General features: G+C 38.1%; 1 protein-coding gene across 3 annotated transcripts in view; it reads left to right on the top strand.

The window, feature by feature from the left end:
- Positions 1 to 1,683: 1,683 nt before the first annotated feature.
- LOC139745880 (uncharacterized) overlaps positions 1,684 to 17,259 on the top strand; it is a 16,771-nt gene continuing 1,195 nt past the window's right edge. The window contains exons 1-4 of one of the 3 annotated variants that reach the window (XR_011712011.1): positions 1,684 to 2,341; positions 9,736 to 9,810; positions 10,395 to 10,471; positions 14,536 to 14,674. Coding sequence is in view for 1 of the 3 variants with exons in the window: in XM_071656528.1 (XP_071512629.1) it covers positions 2,339 to 2,341; positions 14,536 to 17,259 (2,727 nt within the window). In the remaining 2 variants the exon portion in view is untranslated. Of the gene's footprint in view, positions 2,342 to 5,653; positions 5,987 to 9,735; positions 9,811 to 10,394; positions 10,472 to 14,535 lie in introns of those variants that run through there. The other 2 variants (XR_011712012.1, XM_071656528.1) reach the window with 2 other exon arrangements.

The following is a 17,259-nucleotide window of genomic DNA, read 5'->3' as shown; positions in this document are numbered from 1 at the left end:
ATATATATTCTCAAAAACTGTATGGGATGAATATAGTCTTTATGCTAATGTATGATGTGTTGATAGTCTTTAGGTCATAATGTCATCCATAGAATTAGTTCTGTTAAACACATATGAATAGGTTTTCAATGTCTCAGTATAAAGGGAATTTTCTCCTGTTATTCACTGCTGGTTTTCAATGGTCAAGAGCTGTAAATGTATTCATTAAACTTTTTGTATTGATTCTTGTCTCTAACAATTTAAGTCTTTTTTTTCTATTTCCATTTTCATAAAACTCTTAGTATATGAATGACGAGTTGGCATTATTTTCTGTGAAAACTTTATCAAATGTTTTTTCTTTTTCCTAAGAATTGAAATTTCTGTATGTCTTATCTCATAATTGAACAAAAGATAGCAATATACCATTAAGGATGCTACATGAATTTATAATATTATCGTAGATAGATTCATCGATAAAGTCAAAAGTGTATTGTGTTATCCATTATCAACAATTTATAAGTATCTTCCATCTTGTTCATGTCATCTAAGAAGTTACTTTAATCTTTTTCTATGAAATGTATTAAGATTAGTTGTATCTGTCAAAATCTAACCAGTGGTTCACTTTTCATATGTTTATGTTGTCTTCAAAATAGATATGAATTCCCTGCTTTGCTCGATGTTGCAAACGTGTGAGGCCAAAAACGAAATGCATTTTGTATTAACTGCTAATCAAACTTATGATATAAGAATTCTGAATACGTTATTTTGTTCAAAAAGATGGTGTTCCTCCTTATAGTTTGAGGATAAAATCTATGCACGTATTTACTTCTGAATGAAATACTTTTACTTCATTCTTTGAAAGGTATATCAAGTTATATACGATGAAAGACATTTTCATTTTTGTGGTTAAAAAATGTGGTTTCAATTACTTCAGAAATAAAAGATGAAAGAAACTTTAATTTCAAAGGCTTTGCCAAAACTGATGAAACCATATGGACAGAAAATGAATTTCTGAAAAACAAAAACTCTACAACAAAAAAATAGATCTTGATAATTATGAAATAAAAAAGTTTAACAGCGCTTGTGCCAACTGTCTATGATTGGCGGAAATACAAGCATTAGATTGCCACTTCAGAATTTCTAAAAAGATTTTAATAGGGTCGTTTCCCTTATGAAGATTTCCATTCAAGATTGATCAGTGACGATAATCATAATTAGATTCAATGAATTATCTATTTCCTTGCGGCGATCGACTACGATTTCTTTACCTTTAAGGATTATTCGCCGTAAATCTGTTTAGTTGAGATTTCTCTATATCGTTAGGTAACTGTGGCTATCTGTATGAGAAATAGCCCAGTCAAGGATACAAGTCCTCACTGAAGACAGACACCACTGACTGGGAGAGAAGAGTGTGTGACTTTTTCTCCAGTGATTTAAAATCAAGAGCAAAGAAAAACTGCGAACACGAGAGGTGGAAAAAAAAATTGGTAATTGTTGTATATAAGGGAAAGATGTTACTTCTTCTATCTTACTTGTTGTCTTTTAGTATATACATATATATATATATATATATATATATATATATATATATATATATACATATATATATATATATATATATATATATATATATATATATATATATATATATATATATATATATATATATATATATATATATATATATATATATATATATATACATATATATATATATATATATATGTGTGTGTGTGTGTGTGTGTGTGTGTGTATGTGTCTATTTTTCATAGCTCTCAAGCAATATACATTCATTTCTCTTTAAGATTCTAATTTATATCATTTGGTGATACGATGCTTAGATTATATCATAGAAAAGTAAGAGAATAAAGGAAAAGCAATTAATCGTTCTAGCCTTTGAAAAGCATGTCGGTCCACAGTCAACCCAGCTGTTCATCCACCCCTGAAGAATTCAATCATATATGACCTCGGTCTATAATTTTTTTCTCACTGGAAAAACAATGGAATGAAAATAGTCAAGCAAAGCGTGCCGGGAATGCCTTTATAATGTCCACTTCAGGCTTTGGCAACATCCCCAACCCTGGGTGCCAGACAAAACAAGTGTAAATATTGACCAAGCTTGACCAGAGCTAATGAGTGAACGGGGTTTAGCTAACTTGCCCCGCCAACACCAACATCCTCCATAACACCTTCGATTGTTTGAACTCTACCAACACGAGTCAGTTCTTCCCAATTGAGCAATAGCTGCTACTTGACCCTGAAACTCTTACGATATAAGAGAAAGATCGGGTCATAAGAGGCATCTTGGACTGGGCTTCGAGAATTTACCCCCACATCTTTGTACCACTCCCGTCACGCGATGGTAAGTCCAATTAGCAGTGTTTCTTATCGTAAATAATTACGTAAAATAACAAAAAACAAACAAATCCAATCGTGGAAATGTAAGGGAGGATGAATTCGACTGACTTCAGACCCTAACCTCGTACGTTTATCAGTTCCTAATCGTGAAATTCGTCCTGGTTCTGTGAGCTCAGCAGTGTAGTGCATCTGAAGTGGTTGGTATGATCTCCGCTGACGTGATAGAGTGATGGACAGGCAGACAGACAGACGGAAAGTGTAGTCGTCTTCAGGGATCATTATGGCTAAGATGATCATTGAGATGAAATCGTGCATCATCCTAAGAAACGTTTGGTATATAGGGACCAAAAATATATATATGTCTCCTCAGCAAGATCCTCTCTGTTATCTTTTTATGTCTGTGGGAGGAATCATAGATAACAACTTTGTAAGTCTACAAATTGTGTGTTCGAGGGATCTGTGAGGTGTGTCTAGTAATGATGATACCCAAAGATAAGATCTAACACCTTGCGTTTGAAGTTAAAGAAACTCTTGGGATTGTACTGAACTTGAAGTTTTCTCAATTTCTTTTTTTGTGTTGAGCCTGAAGTTTTCTCGTTTTCTTTTTTTGTGTTGAACTTGAAGTTTTCTCATTTTCTTTTTCTTTTTCTTGTGTGTATGATTTTAGTCTTTACCATACCCAAGGACAAGGCTGTACTGAGGTCTACCGTTTATTGTTTGCTTTAATATCATGCAAACGCGCGATGCTCGCTGACGAAACTAGAATATCATTGTACACCGAACGTCTATGATCTATGGCTTTTCTGCTTTTAAAAGAGACTCCCACACAGGATCATTGAGAAATGTACGAGGCTTGATTATTTCACGTACCAGAGGACGCCAGTGTTGTATACCCAAGATACAGTTACGTTTGATAATCCTACAAGCAGAAAGTCTACTCTTTGTTCAGTGTCTGAATGATCACGCCATTATGAATCAGTGGAGTGAACATATATATATATATATATATATATATATATATATATATATATATATATATATATATATATATATATATATATATATATATATATATATATATATATATATATATATATATATATATATATATATATATATATTCCTATGAGTCCACGGGGAAAATGAAACACGAAAAGTTCCCAAGTGCGCTTTCGTGTAATAATCACATCATCAGGGGAGACACAAGAGGGAAATATAAGAGTCAGTTAATCCACAACAAAGAGACGTAGCTAGGACGTCATTTGGTAAACATGACCGAGAGAGATCATTCCGAAGTGGCAGCAAGGATAGGCTCTCAACTTCGTAGAAATATCGGATATGACTAAAGGGAACAGTCCGGATACCTTTTCCTATTGTTTCTGTGGACTGTCCAGCACCATCCGTCACAGTCGGAGACCAAAGAGACCATCACGTCAGGGGGTTTGGGAAGGAAAGGACAGGTTGAGGGTGGTGGTCGAGGAAGTGTTTATTGAATCAAGGAAGCCATTCAGCTGCGAATATATAGCTGAGATATTACAGATATTACAAAACTGGGAGGTCATGATGATAACTAATTTACTGATATAAAGAAGGTCTTAAGATCAAGTTGGGACGGGATAGTTTCACGCTTTGGACAACCACATGAATTAAAGTATATCTACATAGTCACGTCCAGCCATGAACCAAGCCCCGAAGCTTCAGTCACTTTAGGCGTTTTAGTGGCATAACACACTCCACACAAACACTTCCCCCATTATGTGACCCCCTTACTCTACGCAGGGAGTAGAGGTCAAATAATGGAGGAAGAGGTTGTTTGGGGGGTGTTCAGCCGCTAAAACACTCAAATGATCGAAGCTTCGATGCTTGGTTCATGGCTGGCAGTGACAATGTTGACTTACAGCAGACTACATGTCCAATCGGGACAATCATTATTGTCAATACTCTCTCTTTCCGTGAGGCGTGAGTGAACCCGTGTAGTATCGACTCGCTGCTTCGAAGCTTTCATCTAAAGCTACTTCCAAGCTTTCGTTCTCCGGAATTAGGCTCATCATGTCGAGGTCCTTGCTAGCCTCCACAACGTCTGACCATACTTGGTGTAAACTTCGCAGTCGGTAAACTAATAACGTAGTTACTCCTGTGTCACATCCATCCTCTTCGCGGCATGTGAACCTGAGGGTGTTAACCCGTGAGTTCGAAGCCAAACGTGGGTAAACAGAGGCGTTCTCTGAGTCCTGGCCTTCAGACCACGCCATTCATCCTTGGATATCATTGATACATTTATTGCGGTATCGCTGTTACCTTGACCCAAGGAGGAAATGATAAGAGTCTGTGAATGGACTTGGCTATTATCAAAAATTAATGATGAATGATTATGCCTATTGCTTGATATAACTGCCAGAGTTGGAATCACCATTTGTGGGGTTGGTGAAGAGGTGAGGGGTCGTGAGAGAGAAAAAGTAACGTGGTGGTAGAGGAAGATGAATCCTGTCTCAGATAATCATATCATGAAGCGGCGAAATGGAAGACGTTTTTAAGAAAAATAATCATCAAGACAGCATTAGTAATGACGGTATATAGTGACCTTCATGCAGGGTGATGCTATCTTAACAGCACTTCACTAGTTTCTTCCTATTTATTACCTTGCGAACCTCTCTAGTTTTCTGCGCTAGGGCTTAATTGTTCAAACGGAATAGATGGAATGCTTTATTTCTACAAATTTCCTTCTTCATGCTGGTCCTATGGGAGATTCACTGTAACATGTAATCATTGTATATATAAAAAGGTACTTATTTGATATACAGTCCATATTACAACACAGAATATTAATTTTCTAAACTCAGCTTAAAAATCCTACAGTATGTATGACTGCATCCTGCATGGTTGAGTGTCCATAAGTTGGTATACGTTTCTCACAAATGTTATAATCATTACACAAACTTCACTGGTTTCTTTTGATATTGAACATGTGATGGCGGATACAAGAAGGGAAGAACATAGCCTGTGTGTGTGTGTGTGTGTGTGTGTGTGTGTGTGTGTGTGTTTGCCAATTATAGGGGCTGAGGAAACTGCACTCTCATGGAAGAATTCAAACCTCTAACGCGAGCTGCGATAAACGTCCAGATTTGCGACTAACATCACCCTCAGCATCATTTTGCTCAGTCTCACTCATTTCTATATACTTGGTTCATAACATATTGCCACGTATGTACGTGTCAACCTCCAGGTTACTCCTCTGTCACCCGTCACATCTCTCCCCTCCTCACCTTGTTACCTCGTCATACCCTCACGCTCCCGCTCCCCCTACCCAAACCCCCAGGTCACCAATGAACGCTTCGAAGCAGCGAGTCGATACTCCCAGTGTTCGCACCTCACGAGAAGAAGGGCGTGACAGCTCTGACTGTCCCCAGGTGGATGTGGAGGCGCCTGTTCCTCGCTCATGTGCTTGTCCACAGCAGGGAAACACCTCAGTCCCATCTAGATCTTAAAGAGCTCGTATAATGGGTGAAGTAGTTATCATGATGACCTCCCAGTTCTGTTAATAGCCGTAATGTCTCAACTATGAACTCAATAAACCGTTCTTCATCTGATATCTATTTTACACACACACACACACACACACACACACACACACACACACACACACACAAACTTGAACTTTTCAGAAATGCCCCATCGCCGTATGAAGGACATTGTTGCCTATTCATTCCAGTGCGTTTCTTCCATCCACAGGACTGGAGAAAGAGAGCGGTATTATTAACTGCGTTTGGGTTGGTCACTGCTACCTCCGAGGTAGATTGCAAATCCCCCCAGCAACCTAAAATTCCAGCAGACGCCATTCCCAAAGAGAATGACCTTCAGCTCCTGGACGACGGAGGTGCCGAAGTCCATGGGAAGCCGAAGAGTCCCCAGTCGTCCAGAACCTTCCATCCCGGATCACAGAACGCCGACTCCCACAAAGGATCGGATCGAGACATATACTCCGAGTCGCACAGAGGATTAAAGTCATTACTTGATCCTACAAGATCGCCAGTAGTTCGAGAGACTAGAGCATTATCAGACTCAAAGATACATGGCACTTCAAGTTCAAGTGATACGTCCATTAGTCTCATACCATCTAAGTCCCTACTGTTCCCCAAAGCCCCAACTAAAGTCATTCTAAGACGGAAACAGTTTCAGCTCCCAAGAAGCAACGGCCCCAACAAGGTAGATCAGCCAACAGGAGTCACACTTTTCAGAACACAGGACAATGTCTCTCACAAAAAGTCGTACCAAGACGTTCATTCCGATTCAGTCAAGAGAATGAAATCCATTCTAAATGGTACCGATCTGTCAGTTCCAGGTGGCGGAGGACTGTCAGATCTAAACGGCGAAAGACCTTCGAGTCGAGATCATAAGACCTCCATACACTTAGCTTCCAAAGATGGCCACGCGGGTTCGTATACAATTCTTGTTTTCCATCCTACCGTTCTTTTTGGTTGTAGATGTTGTAGGTTAATCTCCACCCGTTGACTTTGTGTATATGTTCATGTAGTGTGCTCGCTCTTGCACGATGATAGACAGTGTGGGTATATGTGTAGATGCAGTATACTTTGCATGGTGATATGATGGGATATATCTGCATGAATGTCATCAGTCTGTACAGTGTGTGATACTATATGCTTGAATGCAGAAATCGCTCGTGCGATTTATCATATCTCTTTGATATATATTTTCATGGTGAAATCTTATTTGTATACAGTACTATTCATCGACTTTGGGCCTTAGATGGTATATAAAGACTTAAAGAAGTGGTGAAGTAAGGAGAAAAGATGATTGAAAATAATTTAAGAGACAGACAAGAAGTGAGGGAAAAATTTCATGTAGAGAGGATCAAATCCTCACTGTTTGGAAAGACATGAGAAGGAATGGGGTTCCAAATCAACGTTAATCTAATGAACGACTGCAGACGTTACTGACAATCTCCCATATACACCAGGGAAAAAATTGGTTTTTCTTATGCCAGTAATTATGAAGTGAGGTATAATGATTGGCAGCTTCAGGAAATAGAAAGTGATATGGCACAGAGATAAGGACAATGAATATAGTCGACTTTTAACTTAAATCTTCACTCCCATTCAAATTTATGGCAAATGGATTGTATCAAACGTCACGTTGCAAAGATATACTTTCTAGTGTATGCATTGTAATCCAACATTGAATTGAGAATGAAGGTTTTTAAGGTTAATAATATATTGCAAGCATATTTCTTGAAGGTCATGATAGTCTTGACGAGGTATTGTTATCACAGAGTAGACGTAATTTACTAGCATTTCATATATCAGTTATATCTCAGTATGATTTCACACATGTTTTCGTGTGATATTGCCTCGCTAAATCAGACACGTACAAAGATCCACATCAAGGCCAGGCCTCAGCTGACATATGGAGAGGATTACGACAGGGAAAAGGAAGAGACAAGGGATGGTATTAACGAAACCTATCTCATAACCTGTGCCAGGCCATAGTTATTGGGAAAGAGTTCTAAAGCTTCGAAACATAGGGAAAGAAATAGCTATAGAAAAAAAAAAATGTCCGCCATTGAGCATTCCTGATTTTGAAGCCTGAAAGAAAAAAATGGTGTCGCTCTTATACCATCATGGTAGAAAATGTTGTGCAAGTTTGCTGCTTGACTTTGTGTATGTAGCATCTCTCAGATTGTATATATGTGGATCTCCGAGCTCATCTACCACAATTCTTTGCTGACCCCTGGTTCATGATAGTGCTGAATGAATTCATGCATTTGCTGACTTACTCCGTGTCCCAGTTAACCTACAGCATAGTTCTGTTGGATGAGTGCATATCATGGATCATCTGATGTACGTCCTGATTGGCCATGTTCATGTCTATGGTGATCCCGTAACATACCCTCGCTCTTCCCATGTACAATCTCATGTGCTATCCGACCTACTGTCTGTCCTTCATGATCGAATGCATGTCCTTTGCTGTCCTTAATGACCCCACCACCGTATAGCGTTACACAGTCGACACGCTTCATAGATGACTTAGGACAAGCCTTCGATTATCTGAAATACGTGTTCTTGCTGATTCAAGTGCATATCCTCGATGACCCGCGCTGTATGTCATTGCTGACCAAATGTAAGCTTAATACGGATCGCCTGCACATGATGGTATTTCCTGACCTTGTATATTGCAAGAGGTTCCATCATGACTCATTATGTAGTTACTTACCTAGTGAATGTCATTTTTAAGAGTAACCTCCTTGCTGACTTGTTATGTGACACTGACCTGGTAATATCCCCTTGGCGACACACTGTATGTATACCCTTAGAGTTAATGCTGTTTCCTGCTGACACTATATGTGTCAGTGATCCTCCTTTTTTAAACATATATTTTGAACGTTCTCTTACGAGTCTTTAGGATGTGAACCTCTCTGCTGACCAAATGCATGTACGTCTGTGTGGTGATTACTGTGTGAAGATTCTTCATCTTAAGATCCCAATGTGTACCTCATGTACTCTTCCTTCTGAGCTAGTTTTTGTGAAACTTATTCCCTGACGTTTCCTTTAGTTCCAGACTAAGTGTGTCTTATTTGAGGTTCATGCTCTATAAGTGAGTGCTCCTTGGTGACGAAAATGTTTAGAGTTTTGGCCTCTTTGCTGAAACTGTTTACCAAAGCCTCGTTATTGAACAGGGGTGTGTTTATATACTTCCATATCAACTTAGATTTAATGCCTCTGCTGACTCATATTATGTAAACATCCTCGCCAATCGATCACATACGAGCTTCCTATTTGATACAAAAATGCTTCTACGCCTCATTAGTCCCGGTGTATATGTATACATATTATGCTAACCTGATTTAAACTAGCCTTTATATTCTTATACAAAACCTCAGATTTGATATCGATATCCTCCCTGACGTACGAGATATGAACCCTTCTACCTAATCTTTGTATGTGAGTCTCATTTGGTGATCCACTGTAGGCAAATCCTGTCTCCAAAATCCAGTGTACGCACCCTCTTAGGGGATTAAGCGTATGCAAACCTCATCATTGAAACCAGTATAGATATATAAGTTCCTCTGTGCAACAGAGAATAAGCAATTTATTTCTAAACCTGAGGCCAATGACAGACATCATGAAAATAGAAATATAGTAACTTTACAACATATATGGGTATAGATAGCTTACCGATGTCTATAGAATACAAACCCTCCTCTTTTTTTTTAATCTAGATTATTCAATCCTTCTTCTTGACGTCCTCTTCAATGAACCAATGTTAGGCAAACCTCTTTACAGAATCAAGTGGTCTATACTGATTCTTTGTCTCTGACTCTGCTGAGGTGTGTGAGTGCCCGTTTGGTAAACCTGCTAATGAGACAATCTCTCCATCACACAGAAATTACAGGTGAAGTACATGGCGAAGCTGTTCTGGAGGCAGCCACCAGCTCTAACAAGAAGGGAGCGTCAGCAGGTGAGTAGCCCGAAAGATAAGAAAGTAAAAAATGTTGGGTCAGTATGACACAGAGTGACGTGGATAAATGCGATCAATATAGAAGAACTGAATCGTAAAGAAGAGTGAGGTTTATTTGCTAGGAGGTGGTGGTTGGCGGAGGGTCTGTGAGCAGAGCTTCTTGCCGAAGTGTTCGGCTGGGTTAAGCTTCTTATTTCAGCTTAGAAGGTTGGTGGTTAGGTATCTAGTCCTCTAGGTGTGAGGAGGAGGGTCGTCTAGCGCTGTTGCAGAGAACTGAATACTGAGCATGTTGAAGTGGGATTGTACTAAGTGGATGCTTGTTTCTTTGAGAAGATGTGGTGTGCATTTGTGGCTGCTAGGTAGCCGGTGATGGTTCTGTGTGGCTTGAAGCTTCGTTATACTTCGTTACTTTTGAGAGAGCATGCGAGCGGGCAGGTAGGCGAGGCGTGGCAGCCTAGGTGAACGACGGTAAACCATCTATACTCGCGTGTGCTTTAGAATTAAACCACATTGCTTTATCAATTACATGAAGTCTGTCATTTGTCGTGGCTTTGGAAATAAATCGTTCGTTCTCTGGTGCACAGGTGTGGAGGCAGTGTTGAGAGAATCCGGTGGCATCCATGGTAGCATCAAAACATCTGACAAATGAGGAAGCGAACAGGTAAAGGACTTTTCACCTAGTTGTGGTCATTCAGCTATCATTTTGTCCAATTATATATATATATATATATATATATATATATATATATATATATATATATATATATATATATATATATATATATATATATATATATATTTATAAATATATTTGTACACGCCTATCAATCAATACGTAGTCTAATAATGCCTGTTGACCATCTCCCCTACTTACACACGTATATTTGTGAATGTCCCTCATATAAAACCAGGTATTTCCAATCACCAGTCTTTTTTTCAGCACGCATCTCCACAAGCTTTTCATCATTTCTGTTCATAGCACTGAATACCCAGGCGCCACAATCATATCGACAACTGTCTCATTACTTACTTTCGCATTGAAATCACCCATCACCAAGGAAACCTCACCCCGGTCTAGTGCATTCAAACTGCTGACACACTGACTCTGCTGCTCTCAGAACATCTGCTTCTCATGATCATTTTGTTCATGGCCAGATGCAAAAACACCAATAATCACCCATCCCTCGCCATGCACTTTTTGTTCCACCCACATCAATATATATATATATATATATATATATATATATATATATATATATATATATATATATGTGTGTGTGTGTGTGTGTGTGTATGTGTGTGTGTGTGTGTGTGTGTGTGTGTGTGTGTATGTGTGTGTGTGTGTGTAGAAAGCCGTCATACCCACAAAACCAATGATACCAAATTTAAGCTAGTTCTAGACCCTGTCTGTCTTGCGTATTCCAAATCAGGTGGCTTCTGTCTAATATATATATCAAGAAACAAACTACATTGGGAAGTGTGTTTGAGCGACTGCGGCGCAGTGAACCAACCCAAATACACTACTTACTATTCTTAAAAGAGATCTGAGTAAATACGAACACCAGAGGATAAATATTTTTCTTACTGAACGAGGGTCGAGCCATTTTAAGAGCGACAGCATTGACACTTATGGCAGTCACTATTACATCGCAACGCGAGCTTAACCTTGAGAAAGTAAGACATAAAGGCATACAAGCACAGTAAGGGAAACCTAGTTCAGTGTTTGGCAGCAGCAGCTCACCTGTATTTTCACTCCGACGTCTTCCCCCCGTCCGCTATGGTAGGCCAAATATGTCACTCCAAGGGCTTGGGTACGGTGACTGCCTTTTGCTGACAAGATTTGCTAGAAAAAAAAAAAGAAAAGGAGAGGAGATAATTGTGTAACTGGTGCTCTCTCTCTCTCTCTCTCTCTCTCTCTCTCTCTCTCTCTCTCTCTCTCTCTCTCTCTCTCTCTCTCTCTCTCTCTCTCTCTCTCTCCCTCAGGGAGGGAGGGAGAGAAAATTTAAGGCACTGTCTTGCACACATCCGTGAAAAAGCGCTACTTAATTTTCATATCATCATCTATTGTTATAATGTGTTGTGTGTGCGTGTATGTGTGTGTGCGTGTGTGTGTGTGTGTGTGTGTGTAATTAACTATATATAATATCCTATTTGTAGTGTACGGGGAGGGAGTTTTACCATTGTGGAGCCACCATCTCTCGAGCATTCTTTCCTGTTGTGCAGTTTCTTAACTTTACGAATGTAGGTTTGGATGTGTCATATCTTGTCATTTTTTTCCTCATTCATCCATTTATATATATATATATATATATGTATATATATATATATATATATATATATATATATATATATATATATATATATATATATATATATATATATATATATATACATATATATATATATATATATATATATATATATATATATATATATATATATATATATATATATATATATATATATATATATATAAATATACAACATATATATGGAAAGGATCACAATTTTCCGCGTGATCAAGATATTCCTATGAGTCCACGGGGAAAATGAAACACGAAAAGTTCCCTAGTGCACTTTCGTATAATAATCACATCATCAGGGGAGACACAAGAGAGAAATATAACAGTCAGTTGATATACATCGAAGAGACGAAGCTAGGACGCCATTTGGTAAACATGTGATTTTCCAAAACATACAACGAGCGTTCATAAACTTATCATTTTGCAAGTCTTATCAACAATAAAGTTATCTAATTTGTATAGACCATCACTAATATTAAAATTATAATTCTTTGTGTATTTGATAATAGAAGATTCAATGATATTTCTCTTGGTAATAGAGTTAGAGTTAATAACTGAGATGGCGTTACCCCAGTCAATACAATGATCACACTTTTTAACATGATTAAACAAGGCATTTGATTCTTGTCCCGTTCTTATACTATATTAATGTTGCTTAAGCCCAACAGATCCTTACCAGTCTGACCAACATAAAATTTATCAGTTTCCACAAGGCACTTTATAGATGCATCCAAAAGAATTTTCTGGTGAATTCCTGATTAAGATATTCTTTATAGTATTATTGTTGCTAAAGGCAACATTTACATTAAAGGATTTAAACAACATGGGAAGCAAAGTGAAATTATTATTAAAAGGGAGAACTAAAAGATTCTTGGTATCAATGGGAGGTTTGGGCTCAACTCTATAAAATGATTTCTTTGCTAACTTAAGGGATTTATCAATGAAAGATCTAGGGTACTCTAACTTAGATCCAATAGAATATATCTTCTCAAACTCATCATCAATAAACTCTGGACTGCAAATACGTAATGCCCTAAGGAACATAGATTGAAATGGTGATAATTTAACTCTGTCATGTTGAGATGAGTAATAATGGATATATGAGCATACATTGGTGGGTTTTCTGTATATGCTAAACTTAAACTTGTTTCCTTGTCTATGGATCATGCAATCTAAGAGTGGTAACATACCATTATTTTCATTTTCTACAGTAAATTTGATGGAAGGTACTAAATTGTTAAGTAAGGGGAGAAATATTTGTAAATTTTCATTTGTTGACTAAACACAAAGAACATCATCTACATACCTAAACCAAATTGCATTTCAATTTAATGGAGATTATTATGCTCAAAAATTTGGTATGGCAATGGGTAACCCTCTTTCACCTGTACTAAGTAATCTTTATATGGAATTTTTTGAAACAAAATTACTAAAGGATATCTTACCTTCTAATGCAATTTGGTTTAGGTTTATATATATATATATATATATATATATATATATATATATATATATATATATATATATATATATATATATATATTGCAAGAGGTCACAGTGGTGTAGGTGATCTAGTATATGCATAAAACCACAGGAAAATGAAACACTCTAAGTTCCTAAGTGCACTTTCATATAATGATCACATCGTCATGTCAGATACAAGAATGATTAAGATGACGTAGAACAGTCAGTTGATATACAAGGAGGAGACGTGGCTAAGACGCTAATTGGTAAGCAGTCGTTGCCGGTTTATGGTGTTCGGGTTGGGGTGTTCGGGTCTGGCAACATGCCTGTCAAAGAACTTGTACCTTATGTTCATTATCTTGACAACTTCCAATTCTTACATTTATCATTACCATGAATCATATAGTCATTTTCACTTTTATCACTACATTCATTAGTCACCATAATTATAACTACTGTTTTTACTACTACTTCTGCTGCTACTACAACTACTACTACTGCTACTATTTTTACTACTACTACTTACGAATACCACTACTACTACGAATACTACTATTTCTGCCACTACTACTACTACTTCGTCTTTCGTAACTTTAAAGATACCATATATCACGGTGACTTTATGATTTCTACTTCGATATGGCTTTGGTGTTAACACAGGCGTACAGAACTAACACTAGATTTCAGAGTCATAAAGAAATTGATTCTAACCTCGCCAACCTCGTTATGGGCCATCAATGATGCTAGGTCAGTATTCTGAATTCGAGCTAGTGGTTTCGTTTCATTTATTTCTTAAGTTTTCATTTATGTAATGGTGACATGGCTATTGAAGAAGAAGGTGCTACTTTTTCGAAGTACTTTTTTTGCCTTTGTTCAAGGTCAAATACTCGTAAATATATCTACACAGTATTTCGTTTGAGGTCATTCATTCTTCATCTGATATGTGGCTCTCTTGCAGGACTTCCTGACATGGTTCTTGGCACTCGTGTATTTTGAGGTTGTCGCTGGTGGCCCTTATGAGAACCAAGGTACGGAAGCCTCCAGTGTATGGGGAAAGGAGCAGGATGCATCAGTCCCTCCAGAACTACCTACAAAATGTCTCTGGACACTCCTAACAGATGTCAGCCCTTCAAGAACACAAGACACTTTGGGATCAACATATTCCAACAATTTGAAGTTCCCGAAGAGTGAAAGTGCTGACTTCGCATACCTCAAAGGTACTTTGGAAGACCCAGACAAGGATGCTTCAGATTCACAAGGAACCTCTCGACCAAACGCTAAGAACCAGAGGTCAATTGCAAACACAGTCCTGAAATTCGTTCACAGTACGTCAACCCCAGAACATCGAAGTGCTCCTCCCCCTGAACACCGAAGTACTCCTCCCCTTGAACACCGAAGTACTCCTTCCCTTGCACACCGAAGTGCTCCTCCCCTTGAACACCGAAGTACTCCTTCCCTTGAACACCGAAGTGCTCCTCCCCTTGAACACCGAAGTGCTCCTCCCCTTGAACACCGAAGTGCTCCTCCTCAAGAACACCGAAACGCTCCTCGCCAAATGGAAGAACCTGGTACACGAGGATTCCCTCGTCAGAGATGGATGGAGGACATTCCTTCGGCCACCGATACCATTGTACTGGAAACACCAGGCGGTAATACCCCAAGGAAATCACGGCAGTTCCGAACCAAAATCGATGTATATGTCGAGCATTTGACTGTACCGGAGAACACGGGAGACGCCCTCCGTCTTAGAGTACCTGATGTTACTCTTCGAGAAATGGATTACATTGATAGTAATGGATTACCTAAAGTAATCTCCCTAGTTTCTCCTGAAATCAGAATTCTAGACCTTGATAACATTGCTCTTCTAGAATTACCTGACACTGATTACCTAGAACTACCTAACGATACTCCTCCTTTAGAATTACCATATATCATCATTTCAGAATTACCTGACGGTAGCTATTCTGAATTCCCTGACAATAGCCTTCCGGAATTACCCGACATTCAATTCTCAAGATTAGCCACAATTAGTCTTCCAGAATTACCCGACATCGTGCTTTCATGGCTAACTGAAGCTAGTTATCCAGAATTAGCTGACTTAGCCGTTAAATACCCGGAAAAACGTAATGCTACTTTTCCAGAAACTTCCATGCATAATGCAGGAACGAGCAATGTTACCCTTCAAAAATCACCTGACACCAAATTCCCAGAATTAACCAATGCGAGTCTGACAGAATTACCTGACACCAAATCCCCAGAATCAACCAATGTTAATGTAACAAAATCACATGACACCAAATTCCAAAGATTAGCCAATGCTAGTCTGACAAAATTACCCGACATGAAATTCCCAGAATTACCCAAAGTTAATATGACAAAATTACTTGACATTAAAATCCTAGGATTTTTCAATGTTAGTCTGAAAGAATTTCCTAGCATCAAATTCCCAGGATTAACCGATGCTACTCCGATTAAATCACCTGATATGAAATTCACGGAATTACCCAGTGCTAATTTGACAAAATTACCTGTCATCAAATTCCCAGAATTAACCATTGGTAATGGAACAAAATTACCTGACATCAAATTCCCAAAATTACACATTGATAATGTGACAGAATTACCTGATATCAAATTACTCAATGCTAATGTAACAGAATTACCTCAGATCAAATCCCCGGAATCAACCAATGCTGATGTGACAGAATTACCTGACATCAAATCCCCAGAATTACCCAGTGCTAATGTGACAGAATTATCTGACATCAGATCCCCAGAATTAACCAATGATAATGTGACAGAATTACCTGACATCAAACAACCCAATGCTAATGTAACAGAATTACCTCAAATCAAATCTCCAGAGTTAACCAATGCTATTGTAACAGAACTACCTGACATCAAATCCCCAGAATTAAGCAATGCTAATGTGACAGAATTACCTGACATCAAATCCCCAGAATTTACCAATGCTAATGTGACAGAATTACCTGACATCAAATCCCCAGAATTTACCAATGCTAATGTGACAGAATTAACTAATATCAAATTCTCAGAATTAACCGATGCTAATATGACAGAATTACCTGACATCAAATCCCAAGAATTATCCAATGCTAATGGAACAGAATTACCTGACATCAATTTCCCAGAATTAACCAATGCTAATCAAACAGAATTACTTGACATTACAGTTCAAAGATTACCCAACGCTAGTCCGACGGAATTACCTAACATCAAATCCCCAGAATTACCCAAAGCTAATGTGACAGAATTATCTGACATCAGATCCCCAGAATTAACCAATGATAATGTGACAGAATTACCTGACATCAAACAACCCAATGCTAATGTAACAGAATTACCTCAAATCAAATCTCCAGAGTTAACCAATGCTATTGTAGCAGAACTACCTGACATCAAATCCCCAGAATTAATCAATGCTAATGTGACAGAATTACATGACATCAAATCCCCAGAATTTACCAATGCTAATGTGACAGAATTACCTGACATCAAATCCCCAGAATTAACCAATGCTAATGTTACAGAATTACCTAATATCAAATTCTCAGAATTAACCGATGCTAATATGACAGAATTACCTGACATCAAATCCCCAGAATTAACCAATGCTAATGGAACAGAATTACCTGACATCAAATCCCAAGAATTAAGCAAT

The sequence above is a fragment of the Panulirus ornatus genome, chromosome 63 (genome assembly GCF_036320965.1).
Source record: "Panulirus ornatus isolate Po-2019 chromosome 63, ASM3632096v1, whole genome shotgun sequence".
Lineage (NCBI taxonomy): Eukaryota > Metazoa > Arthropoda > Malacostraca > Decapoda > Palinuridae > Panulirus > Panulirus ornatus.
Note: the sequence above shows the minus strand (reverse complement) of the source record. Positions and strands in the feature narration are given on the sequence as shown.